The 21,102-nt window shown below is 34.7% G+C and overlaps 2 protein-coding genes across 3 annotated transcripts; one reads left to right on the plus strand and one right to left on the minus strand.

The window, feature by feature from the left end:
• Nucleotides 1-4,207: 4,207 nt before the first annotated feature.
• LOC123197362 (protein LONGIFOLIA 2-like) lies at nucleotides 4,208-9,321 on the plus strand. Its single transcript, XM_044611622.1, has 6 exons — nucleotides 4,208-4,613; nucleotides 4,772-4,996; nucleotides 5,484-5,536; nucleotides 5,618-7,594; nucleotides 7,668-7,818; nucleotides 8,243-9,321. Exons 2-6 carry the CDS (start codon nucleotides 4,846-4,848, stop codon nucleotides 9,046-9,048), a joined length of 3,138 nt encoding a protein of 1,045 aa, XP_044467557.1. The 5' UTR covers nucleotides 4,208-4,613; nucleotides 4,772-4,845; the 3' UTR covers nucleotides 9,049-9,321.
• A 1,873-nt stretch (nucleotides 9,322-11,194) lies between these two features.
• On the minus strand, nucleotides 11,195-15,172 carry LOC123197363 (transcription initiation factor TFIID subunit 8-like). 2 transcript variants are annotated; one of them, XR_006497866.1, is made up of 3 exons: nucleotides 14,853-15,172; nucleotides 13,175-14,597; nucleotides 11,195-11,827 (listed from the first exon to the last, which is right to left on the minus strand). XR_006497866.1 is itself a non-coding variant. In XM_044611623.1 (2 exons), the coding sequence occupies exon 2, from the start codon at nucleotides 14,464-14,466 to the stop codon at nucleotides 13,330-13,332; it is 1,137 nt and encodes a 378-aa protein (XP_044467558.1). In that variant the 5' UTR covers nucleotides 14,467-14,597; nucleotides 14,853-15,172; the 3' UTR covers nucleotides 13,064-13,329. The 2 variants fall into 2 exon arrangements, 1 of the variants encoding a protein (XP_044467558.1); XM_044611623.1 differs by lacking the exon at nucleotides 11,195-11,827 and having other exon boundaries at nucleotides 13,064-14,597.
• Nucleotides 15,173-21,102: the final 5,930 nt, after the last annotated feature.

Below are 21,102 nucleotides of genomic sequence, written 5' to 3' on the forward strand. Positions count from 1 at the left end.
GTAGTTTCATTTGGATTGGTAGGGAAATTGTACTGTGACAGCTTCCTGCATTGATTAAGTCACATGACAGGTATCAATTTATGATGGCATATATTTTCAAACTATGGCCACAGCCTAACCTCAGATAAGATGTACCAAAGCTGCTGACTACATTTTCTTCTACAACTCATGACCTTAACAATCATGTTGTTATGTTCCCTTCCTCAATTTCTTCTCTGCACAGAGATTTGGTATTGACTCTTAACATTGTAGGACCCAGTGCCCATTCCTCAGAAAACAACTCCTTCTGTATTATTAATATTCATTGTTACTCTCAATTAAGAAACACTTGACCCACAAAAACTTAAATTGATAAGCTAGAATTTTGATCAGAGATCTGGGGGATGTGTGAACTGAGGTGTCTTTCTGCAAATGAATTAATCTTAATTTCTTAGAAGCAGGATGGACTTGAAAACCCAAGTTGATGGACTGGGTTTGCATGTGCAGAGATAATTTAAGATTCTAATGAACTGGCATTTTGATTGTGTGATTTGTTCTTGACTTCTTGTGATTGTTAACTATTATATTCGTTCATCCAAGGAAGCTTGCATCATCAGGAAGATTGACACTATTATTTTATTGACATAACTGGCTTCTTAATACGCCTGACACTGATGATTTTTTTTCACTTTGCTTGTGCAAGTTTCATACTTTAAATCACAACCCCACCACCATCAATCTTCCAAATATCCAAATTTTTATGTGTTTTAGGTGTTAATTCTCATAACCCACCTCTACATTTCACCATTCTCTTCCTTGAATTAGCAAAAACAGCCTAGAACTTGGAGTTCATTTATTTTGCTTAATTGTTTAAGAGGTATTACGAAAAAAAGTGGTTACTTTTCAACACCTTTTGCAGGATTAATTCTTACACCCTAAGCTTAGATCTACAAGATCTTTCAAGCTATATCAAATTCACTCTCATGTGAAAACGGATCAAGTTTGTGGATAAGAATGGAATCTTGACTTGCCCTACAATAATATAAATGAACTACACATAATCTCTCTCTAAATGAAACCGTCCCTTGTTTAATGCTCACACGACACCTTATGAAACTCCATACAATATGAACAGGAACTTTCCTAGCTATAGGGATAATCCTTTTTCTAGTTGACCTAGAAAACCCCACTAAATAATTGAAGTGGGTAATAATTCACATGCAAGCATAGTGGAAGACAAAATGTGGGAATCATGGAAGGTGATGGGTGATTGCTTAATGTTGGAGCCTGGTTTTAGGAAGAAGTAGAAGATAGAAAGATTGGCTTAGCTAGATTGGTCCCTGCATTTTGAGGAAGCTTATGGTTTTGCATCTCTCTTGTCATGTGATTGTGATAGTGATTGTGCTTGTGATGTGAACTTTCTTCCTTTTTGCATGTGGGTTTGTTCCCTTTTCCTATCCTTTTCCATTGCAACTTTCTTCTTCACACTCTTGCATTGACATTGCATGTCTCCTTTCATTAATATGCATTAGGTATATTTAATATTCTTAAATGGTTGTTCACATTTATTAAATCCCAAATTCAAACAAAACTTTGCTTTTAATTTCAAGAACGTGAAATTTTATCTTTAAGAATATGAAATTTTATCTTTATACTCAAAAATAGAAAAGGGTGATAAACATGAATTTGGACAAAAAACAAAAATACGAATACAAACACGAGAACCTTTAAAACTCAAATTGGTTGGTCGAATCGTCATAATAATAGTAGCATAATTAAAACCAACTAATGGACACATTTATGGTTAAACATTGTTCAATAAATATATTCAATATATATATAATTCGAAGATATATATAATTTAGTTTAAACTGTAAAACTGAATTAAATCAATTAAAATTTACGTTTTGTTTGGATTGATAAATTAAACAAAAAAGTTTTCAAAATTTACTTTTTGGGTATTTTTTCTCCTCTAATTTTATTATTTGTAATTCGAACGAATCTAACATAATCTAGAGTTAACCATTCTAAACTTAAGTTAATCTTAAATTTTTGATTTTTGGATTGATGAATCCCTATCCATTTTCAGATATTAAACACTAATACCAACACAAGACATTTATTATTATTAAATAAAATAATAAATATATTATTTTATTTTAATTCCAAATTTTCTCTCCTATTTTAATATACTGGTTGTTTTATTTTAGGATAAAATAAATTTTAATTATAATTAATGGGTCTCCCCAGAAAGGCAAATAAAAAATATACAAGTCCATGGTACAACTCATTGGAAAAGCAGAGCACATGCTTCGCTCCTTCTTTCAATCTAAATATATTCTTAATTAATTATAATTTATAATATTAAAAAAAAAAGTCAAAATTTCATTATTTTATAAGATTTTTCTTCCATAAGATTATAATATAAAATATGGCATTAGTATTTTACAATATGATATGGTATAAATAAAAAATAATTTGTATCATAAGATATATTAATTTAATAAGATATATTAAACGTATTATACGATATAATATGTATACTACGATACATTACATATTATTAATATAGATCGATATACCTTTTATAAAAAATAATGATATAGCAAAATATATATAAGAAATTAAAAATTTTTAAGATTATTTATGATATTTTCTAAAATGATAATATGTCAATTTGTATTTTTTATTATTTTATTTTTAAAAAAATATATTATATAATATAAAACGATATACAATACATTATACAAAATATTTGATTTTTGATACATAATATAATACGTGATTCTACTATTATGGTATAAAATTGGAAGCCTGAATTCTAAGTTCAGAGAGTGGTGCAGGTAAAACCATTTATAGCCTTTGTTACATGAATTTTGAGTTCTATGTTTACCAAATTTATTTCAATTATTTTATTTTGTTATGATTTTATTTTACTGAAAATCTAACACCTAAGTTGTTAGAATTTTTACCTTGTGATAAAGGTGAAATTCTTGTGGAAAGCAGATAAAAATGTTGAGAAGTATAGTCAGAGATGACTGAATTATGATATAACTCTGTCTATTCTATCAGAAAAGGTTAAAAAAATTTTACTTAACATTAAATATTGAAGACATTTTTCTGTTAAAATAAAAAAACTTACATGGCTTGCTGTTAAAATAGTTTCCTTTGGTTGATAAAAAAAAATCACTCTAGTTATAGATAAAATAAGAATAAAATTATATATACAAACAAATTGTATAAATTTATTTATACAAACTGATGTAAAAATTTGTGATTATGTGATATGATTATTTATTTAATTTTTTTTTTACTTTAAAATAATTTAATCAGATGTTATTATCTCAGTTTGTATAATTTGTTTGTATGTATAGTATTGCTTGAGGGGAGTATTATAATTTATGATGCAAAATTTAGGTTCCATAAATTACAAGCTAAACCTCATGGAATAGAAATGGAAGATGTCTTCCAAGGTATTTTTGTCAGGTCCTCTGAAAATGTTTGCTTTCCCTGGAGGAATCTGAGAACCTTGGCATTCCAACAATTTAATCATATCTCCAGACTTGTTTAATAAAAGAAGTCACATTAATTTTTTCATCTGTACAATCTATTAACCTGAGGCAGACACAGCAAATATGCTTTACAGAAGCATAACAAAAACAGGCAAGCTATGAGAATTTTACAGAAACATTGCAGCCAAGGATTAGGCTCATTGTTATTGCAGTTAAGTTTCTAAAATTACCAACCACTACCAGAACAGAAAATTAGCAGAGAAAAAAGAAAAAGATGAAAGCAAAGTGTAGAGGAAATAATGCACATGGTTTTCCTACTATTTAAAAACAGGAAAAAATTGGGAATCTGTTGGAGGGATTGGTTGAGAAAAGTGTATAGAAATTAGAGAAATGCAGGCTTTCCAGTACATAAATCCACTTTCTTATTTTTTTCACTATCTGACAGACTCCACATGAGAGGTCCTGAATACAGACCCACCAACATTATTTTGTCCACATGGAAATGGTGGAAATGTGATCATAAACTTAACCAGATCTAATCTTCACCCACAAATCTTCTTTTTTCTAAACTTAAACTACTAACCTGTCCTTTAGGATTATTAGATTAATGCTCATTCATTCTCCTCATTGAGATTTTCACATGCAATATATATATATATATATATATATATATATATATATAGACTAGAGAAAGAGAGCCAGAAGACAAAGTATTGTTTTGTGGTGTGTGGGAACCCCAAAAACATCTCTTCTTGGAGCTGCAGAATTCTCATTTGTTAGTCCTTCAAAGGTGGGGGCTAGTTGGGTTAACTGTTTTTCTTGAAGGGGCCCTTGATATTTCATCGTTTTTGTTCCTCTTGGCTTTTGCAGAAGATATTGTCTGCCTAACTGTGTGAAATCCACAAACAAAACTTTATCTTACTCCTCTTATTCTCATGGTTAAAGAAAATAATGTGGGGTTCTGTGTATCTCTCTTTTCTCTTTAAATCACCTCCTTCATTCTCGTGTCATTCATAAAACTCTCTGAAACTAGAAAAGATAAAGAACTCTTAAAGGGAAAGCCTGTTGAGTATTTATTGCATCGAGCAAATTGCCCACCAAAGCAACAGTAGTCTATAGCTGGTGAGTTTGCTGTGAAGATATTATCATATATGACCTCTCAGCTTTGAAAAGTTTATGCAAACTTTTTGTCAATGAATGCTGTTATGTTTTGAAGCTTTAGCACAAAACCTGATATTTTTTCCGGGTCACCTGAATTTTCTCTTTTCATTTGTTCTCAGAAATGGGATGTTGAAACCACTGAGGGGGTAGTGCAAGCTGCAAAGTCTTGAATTTTTCTTGTTTGTGAGTTAAAATGTCTGCAAAGCTTCTTCATTCAATATCAGATGAAAATCCAGATCTGCAGAAACAGATTGGATGCATGAATGGCATCTTTCAGCTCTTTCACCACCGCCATTTCCTGAGCAGCCGGCGCATTCACCAGAACCAGAAAAGGCTTCCACCAGGTAGTTCCTTTTACATTCATGGAAATATCCGAGTTTCCATGTTTCTTTTACTAATTTCTATAAAGTCAGAGCTTCTTATAGATAGCAGTTGTGTTTATTTTTATGATACGTTCCATATGTTTTGCAGAAGATTAATTTACTTTCTGAAAAAAATTTTGTATGAACAATTCAAAGTAATTATTCACACACACACATATCGAACAAAGACTTGATTTTACTTGACCCTACTTACCTGTTTGCATAGAATTGCCCAAGTTCTAACAGTAACAGACTTGAGCCCAAATTCTGATATGCTGAGTTTTGCCGCTCAAAATGTTTGTGCGGGTTATCTGTCAATTTTTTCTAATTTCAGTTTTCTGGATTTGGCTTTAAATTTCATTTTTCACCTTTCTGAGTTCTGCACTATTAAGTATTGTCATAGCTCTGTCAATATTTTATTAAGATTTGTATTTCTATTTCAAGAACTCATAGTTTGAGATTTCTGCAGGTCAAAAAGATAACAATGGAGCAAAGTCTAAAACTGTACCACAGCCAACAACAGTAAGGATTTAGAACTTTGGTGAATTCATCGCTGATAAGTTTAAATGAAATTTCTAAAGACAATGCAATTTAAAATTGCAGGACAAACATGTCAAGAGGGACATGAAAGAGAAACAAAGAATCTCGACTGAATCGTCCAGAACGTCATTTTCATCTTCCTCTTGTTCATCCAGTTTCTCATCTGTAGACTGCAATAAACAATCTCAGACAGAACCATCTTCACATGGCCAATCAAATCTAGCAGCAACTCCTGTTCGGGACTCACCCATATACCAACCAAAGGATCCTTTGTGGTTAAGCCAGCAACCTATTGATATCCGAAATATTGTGAAAGATTCTATGTACAGAGAAGCTCGCGGGATATCAATTAGAACTCTGACCAAAGAGAATGCTGGGGGACAAATCTTGAAACACATGGATTCTCCAAGGCCTTTGCAGCAGCCAAAACCTGCCAAGTCCAGATTTTTGGGTGTTAATGAAGAATTTCGGGTCCCTGACAAGCTGAAAGAAGCACCTAGGAAGTCTAATGAACAGAAGGATGGTTTTGCAGTAAAGGATGCTCCTCGGTTCTCTTATGACAGTCGGGAATCACGTGAGGCATTTAAATCGATCAGAAAGCTGAAAGAGCTCCCAAGACTGTCACTGGACAGTAGAGAGCGCTCCATGAGGGGTTCCGCTGCTGAAATGAAATCAAATTATCTCCTAGGTGACCTGCAGAGGGGTCATGGGAACTCTCACAATATTTTGAACCAACAGCAAGAACTTGGATGTTACAATCGACCATCAAGTGTTGTAGCAAAGTTGATGGGATTGGAAGCTTGTTCAGATCCAGTGTCTACTGATGGGAATCAGCCAGGTCATAGGAAAACAGCCTCATATGGTGAATGTGATTCCTTCTCAAGAATATCAAGAACTGCTGATAGCAACAAGCAAAATCGAATAGGTGGATCCCCACGGAATTCTATGAAGGAACCTGTATCACCGAAGATGAAAAATGCTGACTCAGTCAAGAAGTCCATAGCAAGCTGCAAGGTTCCTATAGAGCCTGCTCCATGGAGACAATTTGATGGGAGCAAAGGTCATGCACCAGCTTTAAAGACTCAAGAAACTCAGACTAATGCCCTAAACTCATCTTTTTCAGTTTATGGGGACATTGAGAAAAGGTTGGCACAACTTGAGTTCAAGTCTGGAAAGGACCTCAGAGCTCTTAAACAAATACTTGAAGCGATGCAGAAGACAAAAGAGGCATTAGAAAGCAGAAAAGAAGATCAAACTCCAACATTCATGCCACGAAGAGGCAATAAATATAGTATTGATCAGAGCTCAAGATTGGCAAATTCAAAAAACCAAGAAGCTATTAACCCAACATCTGCCAGAATCAAAGGGACAGGTTCTCCGCGAAGTCCTAAATCCCCAATTGTGATTATGAAAGCAGCTAAATGCACTGAAAAGAACAGTAATTCTGCTTCCTCAGCAATTCTACCTGAGGATTTATTAGGTTTCCAAAGATTCCGCCCTGGTAAATCTTCAGAGAGCAGAACAGAATCCGTTGACAAGCAATCAGCTAAAGATCTAACTCCAAGAACCACTCACCAGAGAGACCCTAGGGGCCAACAACTTCATCTCATAAATAAGAATTCCAGTGCCAAAACTTTGAGATCAGCCCAAACTTCAAAGATTTCTCTACTTACGGCTGGAAAAAGCAAGTCAAGAGTGAGCTCTGAGTTCATGAACACAAGACTGCCAGAAAAGAAACTTGGGTTGGAGAGGCAATCTCGTTCCACAATTTCATCTGATTTCAGCAAGACTAGGAGGCAACCAAAAGAATCAGGTTCTCCACATAGGAGATCTAGATTGCAATCTTCATATGTGCTGCAAAGTGATGACCAAATGAGCGACATCAGTAGTGATGCAAGAGATTTAAGCCACCAAGGTGATGCTAGTTCTCTCCAATCTGAAAGCAATATTAGCACAGCCTCACATGTTGACATTGAAGTCACAAGCATTGATAGAACTGATAAGATTCATGATGGCTTCTTCCAGCAACAAGGCCATAAAGTATGAATAACACTTGTGCTTATTCTGAAATTTTTTTGATCATCCACTAATGATTTTGATTTCTGTCATTTAGGATCCAGCACCAAGGTACATCGAAGACAAGTCAATGGCAGAACCTGCAAAAACTGGGCTAGAACAACCAAGTCCTGTCTCTGTTCTTGATGCAACATTCTACAGAGATGAGCCACCTTCTCCAGTGAAAAAGATATCACATTCCTTTAGAGGTGAGCTCTATGGCATTGACTTATCATCAATTTAGGTTTTATGTAGTGAATAAGACAATGCTACACTGATCAATGCTTTCCCTAAACATAAATATTGAAAAGAGATTAATTCAGTCTTAATTCTAACAGCCAGTATGAATGTGAACAAGAGTGCCCTTGAACAAATCTTTTATATCCATCAGAAGAACTATAGCTTGAGTACAACTACTATAAAGAAAATTAAAATATAAAGATATAAGAAATATAGTAGCTGTGGCCTGATTGTAACCTGATTTCCCAGTTTAGCAGCTAATATAGGTTCTCTCTTCTTGCCTCAACCACCAGCAGCAGCCGTAAAGAGGATTCTAACATAGGAACAGTACACAGATTATTTCTTGGAGGGTCAGAGACTTCTGACATAATGATTTTGTTTTACTTTGTACAGACATTGAGGCGGTGAATTCTGATGAAGCAGAGTGGAATCGACCAAACCTAAATTATTTATCTCACTGCAGAAAACCCAGTTTCAGCTCCGAGGATTATAGAGAAGTAAAAAACACCAAGCACTTAGTTCCAAATCTTATGCATATAATCCCCACTCATGAGAAATCTATCATGGATGAAATTGCACCCATCCATGACAGCACAAATCCAGATCATAGATACATTTCAGAGATATTGTTAGTATCAGGTCTCCTCAGAGATTTTGAAGCTAGTCTCATGACTATTCAGCTTCATCCATCAGGCCACTTGATCAATCCTAATTTATTCCATGTTCTGGAACAAGCTGAAGGTAGCACCAGGTTTTTAGATGATGAATACAAAGGTATGAAGGTTGTCCATTCAGAATTCACTCCTGAGAAATCTCGAAGGAAACTAGTATTTGATGCTGTTAATGAAATTTTAGTCCAAAAGTTGGTGTTGGTGCATTCTTCCAAGCAATGGTTCTCAGCAAGTAAGGCTACGAAAGCGTCACAAAGGCTGCAGCTTCTAAGAGATTTGTGTTCAGAGGTAGATTGTCTACAAATTAAACAATCAAACTGCAGCTTAGATGATGAGTATGACAGTTTAAGGCAAGATCTTATGCATGGATCAATGAACCGGGCAGGTTACCAGAGTGAAATCTCTTGGATAGTGTTGGATGTTGAGCGGCTGATCTTCAAAGACTTGATAAGTGAGATTGTGCAGCATGAGAAAACTGGTCCGCAAGGTCAGCCTGGTAGGCATTGCAGGCAGCTGTTCTCCAAGTAGTGCTCCTGATGAAATAGGTTTTAGTTTCCTCTCTCATTATCATCTCTCTTAGAGGAAAAGGGTTTTACAGCAGGGTTTGTTTTGATTTATATGTCTAACTTCTTCAGGATTAAATCAGAGTAATCCTAGACTGCAAATTGTGCCTTATTAACCATATAATTTCCACTAGGAGCTTTTAACATACATGTAAACTAGATGTACACCTAAAAATAAACTTACTTTCTCTGTCATTCATCCATGCTCTTGAATAAATAATATGCAACATGGCTGCCACCGATTCTGTTGGTACTTGCTGTCAGAAGAAAATACAAAAAGATAGACGTTTGGTTAATTGTCAGCTCAACATGCAGACTAAACTAATTCATTCTCTTTCAGCAAAAATACACAACCCTATCAGACATTCTGCATATTTTCTGAACTAGAGCACCCAGAACATATGCCAAATCAGTAATGTTCAGAAGACATAATACACCACTAAAATGTAGCTAAAAATCTTTTTACCACTAGATATATTGCCACCATTTGATAGTCATAAGACACAGCTGATGGTTAAAATAAACAAAACAGAACAAAGATGTTGTAGAAAGCATTAACTCAACATGACAAATGAACTAAGCAGCACTCTTATCAGCTGAAAAACAAGCAACTTGCCTAACTCGCTTCTTTCAAAACACCTATAAGGCCTGCTAAAAGATTACTTTCAGAAACTGTAAATTATATAACCGCCATTTGGTAGTAGTAAGGCAATGCCAATGCTTAAAATAAAGAAGTGTCCCCAACCAAAAAAACTCTGCATAGTTGACAGTAGTCTCAAATACATCATAAGACATCCAAAAAGGGCAAGAGTCCTTTTCCAGTAAACACAGATTTTCAGATGCAGTAGCACCACTAAATTCTACAATTAATGTACCTCTTGTTGTCGAAAGGTGTTACAGGCTAAAATAATAAGAAGGATTATGAACATATACATATAGAGAATGTAAGACTGTATTTCATTAAACTTTTATTTAAAGAACAAAAGAACATATTATACAGCTTTTATTTATAGAACATATGACTTTGTCCCTCTGTTAATATCAGCTATATACTACATACATCAAACTAATCCTATTTTTATTGTTTGAATGATGACTGCACAAATGTAACTCTTAGACAAAATGAATATATGCGAAAAGTCAAGAACTCAGGAAATGATATTGGGAAATTTAAGATGGTAAAGACTGAAAGAGTTTCAACAAAAATAATACATCCATGCATCTGACAGCATAGTGATAAGATCCTTTGTTAAAAAATAACTGAATAAATACCTTAATAACAGAATTTGTTCACCAAGTTTTGGAGAGATCTAGAGTAACCCAAAATACTACAATTCAAATAATATTTATAGAGATTCAAAAAAAAAAAAAAAAAGACAATCATTAAGAGCAAGAACTTGAACAAATCTTGAGAGAAAATTGAGTTCAATAAATGTAGTGATAGCAGTTTATACAAGCCAATTCCTGAACTCATTCATCCGTCAGAATTGTTGAAGAATTGAAGGTGGACAAGACTTACATCAATCTAATTACAGACAGTAAACTAACAATCTGACTGAACAGAGAGATCCAACATAATAAGACAACTGCCAGAATTACTAGAAAAGCAATGGTTGATATATCCAACAAAATGTGGATTAACAGATTACGACATATAAAGGTCATCATTTCTGGCTTAAAGAGAAAATAGAATCAGCCCCAAATTTCAGAAAACAAACCATACTAGCAAAAACTGATGCACCACACAGAAGACTAAATAATCTATATCCAGAATACTTGACAAGAACTAGAGATGTAAAATGAGAAACTCAGAAAGGTATACAAAAGACAATATACAACATACAATACAAGCTAAATCTAAGTCAGCTACATCTAAGTCAAAGGAGATCAAAGACTAGAAAACTTCAACAAGGGACTACTGAAAACCTATCAAGGTCACTAATTAAGTCTCTCTTTGCCAAAGAAAAGGACCAGAAGAGGAACAATTTTGGGAGGAATGTGATGAGGTTTCAGTTCCCACTCACAATGCGCCCTTCTGCTCGGAAGTTTTTAGAATCAGAATCAATTACTTCTTTTTATCATCGACAGTTTAAAGTTGTAACAATGTACTATGAGACACAATTGAAACAGAAATTTTTATTGAATATTGTTCAACAATTTCAATTCAATTATTACAAACTCCTCTATTGCATTACTAAATTGATGAGCAACATCCCACTCATCTATGAACCCCAATTCTCAGTGACGCCGGAACACCACAAAGACCCTACCAGCTTTCCCAAGGCTGGTCCCTCCTTATTTTTTTCTAACTGATTTTCCCTCCCTTTTCTTGGCCCCTTCTCTTCCATTATAACAGCCTTCTCCCACTCTTCCTTGCTGCCTCTCCCCTGAGCTGCCATGTCAGACTTGAGTGTAATGGTGGACCCCACCTTCTGTTGGAAGGATGCTGCTCTCCCCTTGATTTGATGTGGAATCGGTGCGTGCAACTCTGAACACCCTCCTACCAATTGCATAACTTTAGAATGACCCTTATCAGCTATGTTACTCTTAACCTGGTACATCTTCATTATCCCTCTTGAGTCATCTCCATTTGTCCCTCCTACTTTCTTCCTATCCTTCTTCCTCACGTATACCTGAGCCCCAACAGAATCTCATTGACCGATCACCGACATATGAAGATTTCATGCATAACTTTGTTTTTCCATTTCTTAACCTTTTCTCCCTGGCTGAGCTGAGACAAGTAGCTATGGAAAAAGAGTTTACGCGATTAGAATCTCAAACATGTTGCAAGATCAACTTCCAATGACACATTTGTCAAAGATAAAGTAACTTCCAAACATATCGGGTGGTTAGTCCAAGAAACTTCAAATTTCTTGGAGTTTCAAAGGTAGTAACCAGTTAATAATGGATTTTTTTTTGGTTTCAACATTTCCATGGTATGATGATCAGGTCTTTCTATGCTTTATCAAATGAAAAATTGCTCTTTTTAGTTGGCATCATTGGGACAATGAAAAGTTAAAATGGTTTTCCATACATATGTTAAATTTAGCAGTAAATCAGATGGGATATCTCATTAACTCCTTACAAAATGGAGAAATCTCTATCTGGAAAATTTCCCCAGCTTCCACAAGAAGATTTCTTATTGATTTATCTAGTGACAACAGTCTAATAAAAAAATTCTTAAAATACTCAGACAGAAGATGGTCACATTTTTATGTTCATTAATATCTAATTAGCTACAGAAGTCCCCACATTTCTCTAGTTCCTGTATCAATTTCCTAAAGCTAATGATTTTATTTAAAGTTTTTTCTCTTAGTCATTATCTATCATATTCTCTTGACTATAGTAATCCCAGTAGACTAAAGCACTTATATTAGAAATCAGCACTCAAGAACTACCTACCGAAGTCCTCAAAATTCTCAAGTTCCTGTAACTATTTCCCAAAGCTAAACATTTTATTTGAAAAATCTTCTCTTAGCCTCTATCTATCATAATCTCTTCACTATAGTTACAAATCCCAGTCGACTAAAGCACTTGTATTAGAAATGAGCACTCAAGAACTCAGATACTTGTGCTGGATTATCCAACATACAACTAAAACTTGAAATTAACCCATAAATTTTTCCATCGCAACAAAAATGTAAGCACCTATCTTAATTGTTTTCCTTCCAACAATAACAAACCATTTCGAAGTACTAGTTAATTTCTTTATGTAACATCGATGTATGTATGCATGTATATATGTATAGTAGTCAATTTGGGAAACACATATAAAAAAAAAAAAGAAAAGAAAAAAAGCTAAGTATAATAACTCAGAAGAAAATGATGCCAACTTCCTACAATTTTTATTTGTTTTAAAGAATAGAGTTACCATATAACCCAGTGTTCAATTAAAATAAGATCAACATGATATAATTTCTACAAAATTCAGTTAGAATCAGCACATTACACGTATGGAGAGCAAACACAGAAAAGAGCCAGCAATGGAAACATACATGAATCCATTCACTATAAGATCATCAAAGAAATATCAAGAATTCAATTAAAAGAATCACTGAGAGGGTCTATCATGGATATTGACTTACACCTACCTCAATAACTTGTTAGAGTAATTGCATTTCCCTCTAGCAGTTTGTAAATCCATTCTAAAAGGTTCATATGTAGAAAATCATATGTCCTTGTCTTTAAGTAAGCTGAATCCAAGTTTCCTAGATAAGTATACAAACTCTAATAAAAATAAACTATTTTACAACTGAGCTAATTCCTGAGTGTTTTCCATAGAGTCCTTCAGTATTTTTCCAGCTCGCCTTTTCTTCTCATCCTTCTTATCATCCTTGCAAAACCAAGCAGAAATCATCTCAGCATCCCTGTGCTGTGGACCCAATTTAAGTGGTTTACCCAATGACTTCTTTCCAAGTCCAATCTTAAATTGCACAGCAGGCCTCTGGTTCATAAGAAGCTTTTCCTGTTCCTCCTCGGAATTACACAACTTATTCTTCATTGCTTCAATAGCTGGTGAAAATGTCTGCAGCACCGAAATGTGATTAAACACCCCACGGTTTTCTGCAACAGGATTTTCGGAAGCTACTTCCTTTGAAAGCTTAGCAGGAATAGGCACAGAACCTACTTCCTTCTCCTCAAAATGCAGGAGAGCAGAAAGAAATGGATTACTTTCTGCTGCCTGTTTATCCTTAGAATTGTCTCTATGGGCAAATAAGGAAGGTCCTTGTGGTCCATTGCCGGAAAATTGCTGCTGCAAATTCAACATCGACATTTCCATCTTTCTCTGCTGCCTTCCCAGCTCAATCTTCTCAGTTTCAGAATCAGTTTCCTTCTCATTCTGAGTGGGCAATTGAAGATAAGTTTGGGGATCAGGGAAAGCAGGCAGCCAAGGTGGAATGTGTTCATCAGGAGGCTCCTCTCCAATTTGCAAGAAACTGGATGTTGGTTTTCGATCTTTAACAACTGGGAAACGTGGTATAGAATACACCAATGGGATGTCCTGAACTTCATTAACATACTGAATAAGCTCCCGAACTACACCTGAACTAGTAAGACAGTGATCAATATCAGAAGCACCTGAAAACCCTTGTGTTGATCCCAACTCTTCTGATCCTTGAAAGATATCAAAAGCATTAACCTCAGTTCTACCAGCTAAATTTGCATAGAAATGGGCAGCCTCTCCAATATTATGCACATATCGCACAGCAATTTCAGACAATGTTCCAAGAGCAGACTGTTGAAAAGTCTGAAAACCCACTCTCTCGCATACCTGTGCTACAGCAATCTTGGCAATTGCTTGGGCAAAGTCATCGCCACCAAATTTTCTCTTTGTGCGTAGTTGTTCATGCTTACTTCCACTCTCCCCACCTCCATCGCTCATATTCAACTACTCATATCACTTATCTGCTCCTACTATTGTAGCCAGACTCCACATTGTATTCCAAATATTCCCAAAAATTCGCATCAATCACCGACTACTCGTATTTTATCAGTAATGATTCTTCGAGTTTGCTTAAAAAATTTACAAAAACAAAAAAAAAAGAAAAGAAAATATCAAAGATTCTGAATCATTTAAATCTTTCAAATCACATTAACAAACAAATCCCAAAAAAAAAATTAATGAGACGAACTCTAATCAAGATTCCATGTAGCCGTACGCAGAGCTCAATTATCGTTTCTTGCACAAAACCCTAGAAACTCACTCTCACAACAAAACCGAAACAAAAGTAATAATGGTTCAAAACTGTTGACAAAAACAATGCTTACCGTTCAACCCTAGCGCTTCCGTAAGATTTCCAGCATTGAAGAAGCAGAAATTGAGCAAACAACCGCTACAATAAAATCCGATTGGCTCGCCGAGAAATAAACCCCAATGCAAGGAGCTTGTTCGTAAATAGAATATTTTTTAAAATTTTGAAATTCTGTTATGTGGGGTTTAGAGGTTAAACAGTGAATTTAAAAACCCTAGAAAAATCTATGGATCCAAAAGGGAATTGATGATTGAATTAACAGACGGGCTGTGCTTGAGAAGGGACAAACTTTTATAGACGGCAATGCGAGGCATGGGAGGAGTGATAAGTACACATCGGTAGGATATAAAATCCATCTTACTTTGCCACCTGTCCTTGTTTGGTTTGGATTTGTAATAATATTTAATGAAAAGCCAAAATCTTATTCCCACTCAAGGAAAGTGTAATTTCAATTCACATCCTTTACTTTTTAAAAACGAAAGTCCTATTCATAAAAGAATTTATGTTAAACTTTTCAATTAGAATTAAAGGTAAAATCATTATTTTAATAATAATATTAAAAAATATATAATTTATTATATTTTCCTTCATAGATTTTAAAAATTAATAATTTCATCAATCCTTAAAATTTTACAATTTTGAAAAATCACATTCCCTCCCCCCAAAACCTAGATTTTCTTTTTTTTACTTCTTCGACCACCATCTCCAACCACTTGCGATCTCCTTTTTCAACCATAAACCATTGTTGTCTCTCCTTAAACCATCTCTCCTCTAGATGATGCTTTTATCATCTAAATGAAGAGTTTTGACATCATCCAAATGAAGAGTTTTGTTAGGGTGAATTTTCATTTTGATTTATCCAATTCAGACAAAGATTTGGTGGTTAGAGTTTTGTCTACGACTTAAAGTTGAAAGGGAAGGTCATTAGTGGCAAGCGAGATAAAGAAAAAAATCCTAAGTTTTGAAGGGAGAGAAATATGATTTTTCAAAATTAAAAAACTTCATATAATAGTAAAGTTGTTAGTTTTTAAAACTCAAGGAAAAATATAATGAATTATAGATATTTTTAATATTATTATTAAAATGACTATTTTACTTTTAGTCTTAATTGAAATTTTTAATAAAAATTGACTAATATGTGAGATTTTGAGTTTTTGAAAGTTAATTGATATGAGTTTGGTATTACATTGTACCTTGGGTGGGAATAAGTCTTTTGACCTGAAAAAAATAAAACTTTGACAACTTTGTTATAAAATAATATAATAAATGACAAAGTGATTGAATTGCAAATTTGAGAATTATGATTTATTAAACCAAACCCACGACAAAAGGAAGAAAGAAGCAAGAAGAAGCAAGAAGAAAGCAAGAAGAAAGCAAAGAAGAAGTGAATATATTTCATGAGGAGAGGAGGGGGGATTTATAGGAAATTTGTCACCCCTTCAACCAATAAAATGGCTTTCTTCCACGCTAAGATTCTAAGGCATTTAATGCCTTCCCATCTCTTTTGGCTAAAGTAAAAAATATAGGGTGGAAAAATCCACCATGCATAATACTCCCCCTTGGATTTCCACCATGATGTATATGCGGCTCCATTGTCATTTTTGGGTTCCAAGTCATCCTTAAGTCTCCATGCAACCTTTGAAGCCAAGAAAAATGAAGTTCCAACAAATCCCAAGCCAAAGGAAGCATTGCACCTTCAATTTTGGCCCAAAACCACTTTTGGATATAGTCTTATTACATCCACCCAAGGTCCAAATGAATAGCTTACTCCAATTGATCCAAAAGTGTAACTTTTGAAGTCCATCAATGGTCCAAACGTCCAAACATCATTTTGAGAAGCCCAAGTGAAGTTACAACCATCCATCACTCCATTTTGAAGCCCAAAAAGGTGTTCAAATCCCAATTGGGAGAGTTGGACGAAATTGGATGAAAGGAGAGCTTTGGTGAAGACAAGAGCCCACTTTTTATGGAATAATAGTAACATTTTGTCCTATTGCATTTATTTAAAGTATGGCATGACTTATTTTGTGTGGTTTAGAGTGAATTAAGGGCTAGGGTGAACTAATTTATTAAAAGGCTATGTACACATATATCTTGCCGCCACTTATTCCCATATAAAGTGGTTATGCTTTGTAAAATGTAGTTTTTTTACTTTGGAATGAAAACTTGAAGGAGCTTTGTTGGCTCTCTTTCTTATTTCCTTTATCCAATCATTCTTGGTGGAAGATTGGTGGTGGAAGGCCCCAAGGTTGGTGGAACTTTCCTTTATGCCTTGGTTACACTTTATGTTTCCTTAGAAATCTAAATTAGAGTGTGTATATGTGTTAATTTTGATTATGGCAGAGAGTTGTAACATAATTATCATTTCTGCCACTGTATTCTACTTGTAATTTGATTGCCTTAATCTACTCCAATTGTGTACATCCATAGCTTGAAAGAAAGTTCATTGTGTTGTGATTATGATGAAATGAATTCGGTTGGATTTGGAGTTGATTTGGTTGGTTAAACTGCAAGAACAAAAAAACTGCTCATACCACATGAACAGTGAAAACAGTTTTTGATTTTTGGTTTCTTGTTGCATGTTTGGTTGAATATGCACCATCCACCACTTACAGATAATTATATTAACCTTGTTAAGGAAAAACCCAATGGGATAAAAACCAAAGCAAAAAAAACATAATTATTAAATGTTCTGTAAGTTGGCGTTAGACGTGCTTAAACTGCCTCATTAAAAACCTTACTAGGAAAACCCAGTGGGACAAAACTTAGTGAAGGGAAAAAGAGTACAGTGCACCTTTTGTCCAATACTTCAAAATTTTGCCTGATGAATGCTCCCCCTGATGAACGCTCCCCCTCTTTGTAGTAGGATTAACTTGGTTGCTTGTTGAGCCGCCGCATACCGATGTTATACACTAACTTCTCACTGGATCTAATTTGCTTGACATCAATCTTGTTGCTCTGCTGGAGCTCATGAGTGTAAAAGAACTTCGGTGAGATATGTTTGGTTCTGTCTCCTTTGATGTACCCACCTCTAATTTGGGCTATACATGCTGCATTGTCTTCATACAATATGGTAGGAGTGTCTGTTGTAGAAGGAAAACTGCATTCATTTCGAATATGATGGATGACAGACCATCATATACATTCTCGGCTGGCTTCATAGAGAGCTAAAATTTCTGAATAATTTGAAGAAGTTGCAACCAAGGTCTGCTTAGTGGAGCACCATGATATAGCTGTGTCATTATAAGTGAAAATATATCTCGTTTGTGAACTGGCCTTATGGGGGTTAGAAAGATAACCAGCATCTGCATATCCAACTAAACTAGGATTTTTAAGGGATTTGACAGAATAGAATAATCGCAAATCTTTAATTTCACATAGGTAACGAAGTATATGTTTGATTCCGTTCCAGTGGCGACGGGTTGGTGCAGAGCTAAATCGGGCCAATAAATTAACTGCAAAGGATATATCCGATCTCGTGCATTAGGCCAAATATAATAAGACTCCAATGTCATTAAGATATGGTACTTCAGGACCAAGTATCTTTTCATCTTCTTCTTTAGGATGAAATGGGTCATTTTTTGGATCAAGAGACCGAACAACCATTGGGGTGCTCAAAGGATAAGCCTTATCCATATTAAAACGTTTTAATAATTTTTCGATATACGCTGATTGATAGATAAGTATTCCATTTGATTTGTGCTCGATCTGCAGGCCGAGACAATATTTTGTTTTCCCCAAATCCTGCATTTCAAATTATTTTTTCAGATATTTAGCAATTTTTGAAGTTCTTCAGGAGTCCTAATTAAATTCATGTCATCAACATAAACTGCTATAATAGCAAATTCCGATTCTGACCTTTTGATAAAGACATATGGGCATATAGGGTCATTCACATAGCCCTCCAAATATTCATTGAGGCGATTGTACCACATACGTCCAAATTATTTTAATCCGTACAATGATCATTGTAATTTAATTGAGTACAAGCCTCTTGAATTGACTCTTTTTGTTTCAGGCAATTTGTATCCTTCAGGAAGTTTCATATAAATTTTAGTATCTAAATTTTCATACAAATAAGCAGTAACTACGTCCATTAGACGCATATCCAGTCTTTCAGAGACTGTTAAATTGATTAAATATCTGAATGTGATTATATCCATTACAGGTGCATATGTTTCATCAAAGTCTATATCGGGGCTTTAGGAAAAGCCTTGGGCTACAAATCTGGCTTTATATCTAGCAATTTCATTTTTCTTATTTTTTTTCTCACAAATACCCATTTATATCCAACGGGTTGTACGTCTTGAGGTGTTGGAACTACAAGCCCAAACACTTGACATTTTGCTAGAGAAGCTAATTCTGCTTGAATTGTTTCTTCCCATTTAGGCCAATCATGTCTTTGTTTGCATTCAGCCATAGTACGTGGTTCAAAATCATCATCATTCAGAATTTCAGTAGCTACCACAAATGAGAATATGTCATCAATTATAAATGTTTCACAATTCCACACTTCTCGTGTATGAACATAATTTAAAGATATTTCAATATTCTCATTTTCTTGTTTTTCAGGATTTTGTACCACTTCAGGGGTTTGTGTCACTTCAAGGACTTGTGCCACTTCAGGGGCTTGAGTCTCTTCAGGGACTATAACCTCTTATGGAGGAATATTATGATTGATATTTATTTGATTATTTACCTTTCTTTTTCGAGGAATAGTATCTTTTGATCCAACAGATCTATCACGCTTCTGGCGTGAGGTAGAAGGATCAGTCACGGCTCGAATGGACTGTTCAGCAGTCACATTGATTCTTGCTGGTGTATTAGCAGCTGAAACATGTGATCTTGTCACTTTTGCCGTATCTACAAATGCATCAGACATTTGATTGACAATAATTTGTAAATGCACTATCCTTTGTACTTCAGTTTCACTTTGGGGTGTACGAGGATCTAAATGAGACATGGTAGGTACATACCAAGTAAGTTCATGTCTAACTTCAGGAGGCATTTTCTTTTCTCCTAAAGATGGGAAAGTTGTCTCATCAAAGTGACAATCTGTAAATCGTGCAGTAAAAAAATCACTTGTTAATGGTTCTAGGTACCTGATAATGGATGATGAATTATATCCAACATATATTCTCAAACGACGTTGGAGTCCAATTTTTGTGCATAGAGGGGACGCAATAGAGACATATACAGCATAACCAAATATTCTCAAATGAGATACATTAGGTTGGTAACCAAAAACTAATTGTAGGGGAGAATATTGATGATAAGAAGAAGATCGCAAGCGAATTAACGCTGCAGCATGTAATATAGCATGTCCCCACATAAAAGTAGGTAATTGACTTTTTAATAATAAAGTACGTGCAATTACCTGAAGTCGTTTGATAAGAGACTCAACTAATCCATTCTGTGTATGGACATGTAGGACTGGATGTTCAACCTCAATCCCCATAGACATGCAATAATCATCAAATGTTTTGGATGTAAATTCACCAGCATTATCTAGCCGTATTGACTTGATCGAATAATCTACGAAATATGCCTTTAATTTGATAATTTATGTTAACAGTTTAGCAAATACAACATTTCGAGTAGACAATAAACAAACATGAGACCATCGTGTAGATGCATCAATTAAAACCATAAAATAACGAAATTGCCCACTTGGTGGGTGAATGGGTCCACATATATCCCCTTGAATCCTTTGCAAGAACGATAGAGATTCACTTCCAATTTTGGAGGGGGATGGTCTTATTACTAATTTACCTTGAGAACAGGCGGTGCAGAATTGTTCACTGGACAATAAAATTTTATGATTCTGTAATGTATGTCCATGTGAATTTTCAATAATCCTATGCATCATTGTAGATCCTGGGTGGCCTAAACGATCATGCCAAAGCATAAATGCTTTTGGATTAACGAATTTCTGGTTCGATACTGTGTAAGTTTCAATTGCTTTTATGATTGTATAATACAATCCAGATGATAAAACAGACAATTTTTCTAGTATAAGCCTTCTTCCGGAGGTATTACTAGTTATACAGATGAATTCTGCACCATTTTCACTCATGGTTTCAATATGATAACCATTTTTTCTTATATCTTTAAAACTCAGTAGATTTCTTCTGGATCTACTTGAATATAATGCATCATTGATGCTTAATTTGGTCTTATTGTTTAACATAATTGTGGCTCTTCCGGAGCCTTCTATCAGATCAATTGATCCTGATATGGTAGTTACTTTAGCTTCAATTAATGCT

Source organism: Mangifera indica, chromosome 15, assembly GCF_011075055.1.
Source record: "Mangifera indica cultivar Alphonso chromosome 15, CATAS_Mindica_2.1, whole genome shotgun sequence".
NCBI classification, from domain to species: Eukaryota; Viridiplantae; Streptophyta; class Magnoliopsida; order Sapindales; family Anacardiaceae; genus Mangifera; species Mangifera indica.

What these genes read in the sequence shown, in the direction of transcription:
- LOC123197362 (XM_044611622.1), top strand. Translation starts at nt 4,846, where the DNA reads ATGTCTGCAAAGCTTCTTCATTCAATATCAGATGAAAATCCAGATCTG. An exon ending in CTGTACCACAGCCAACAACA is followed by an intron (nt 5,537 to 5,617) that starts GTAAGGATTTAG and finishes TTAAAATTGCAG; the next exon opens with GACAAACATGTCAAGAGGGA. An exon ending in TCCAGCAACAAGGCCATAAA is followed by an intron (nt 7,595 to 7,667) that starts GTATGAATAACA and finishes TCTGTCATTTAG; the next exon opens with GATCCAGCACCAAGGTACAT.
- LOC123197363 (XM_044611623.1), bottom strand. Translation starts at nt 14,466, where the DNA reads ATGAGCGATGGAGGTGGGGAGAGTGGAAGTAAGCATGAACAACTACGC.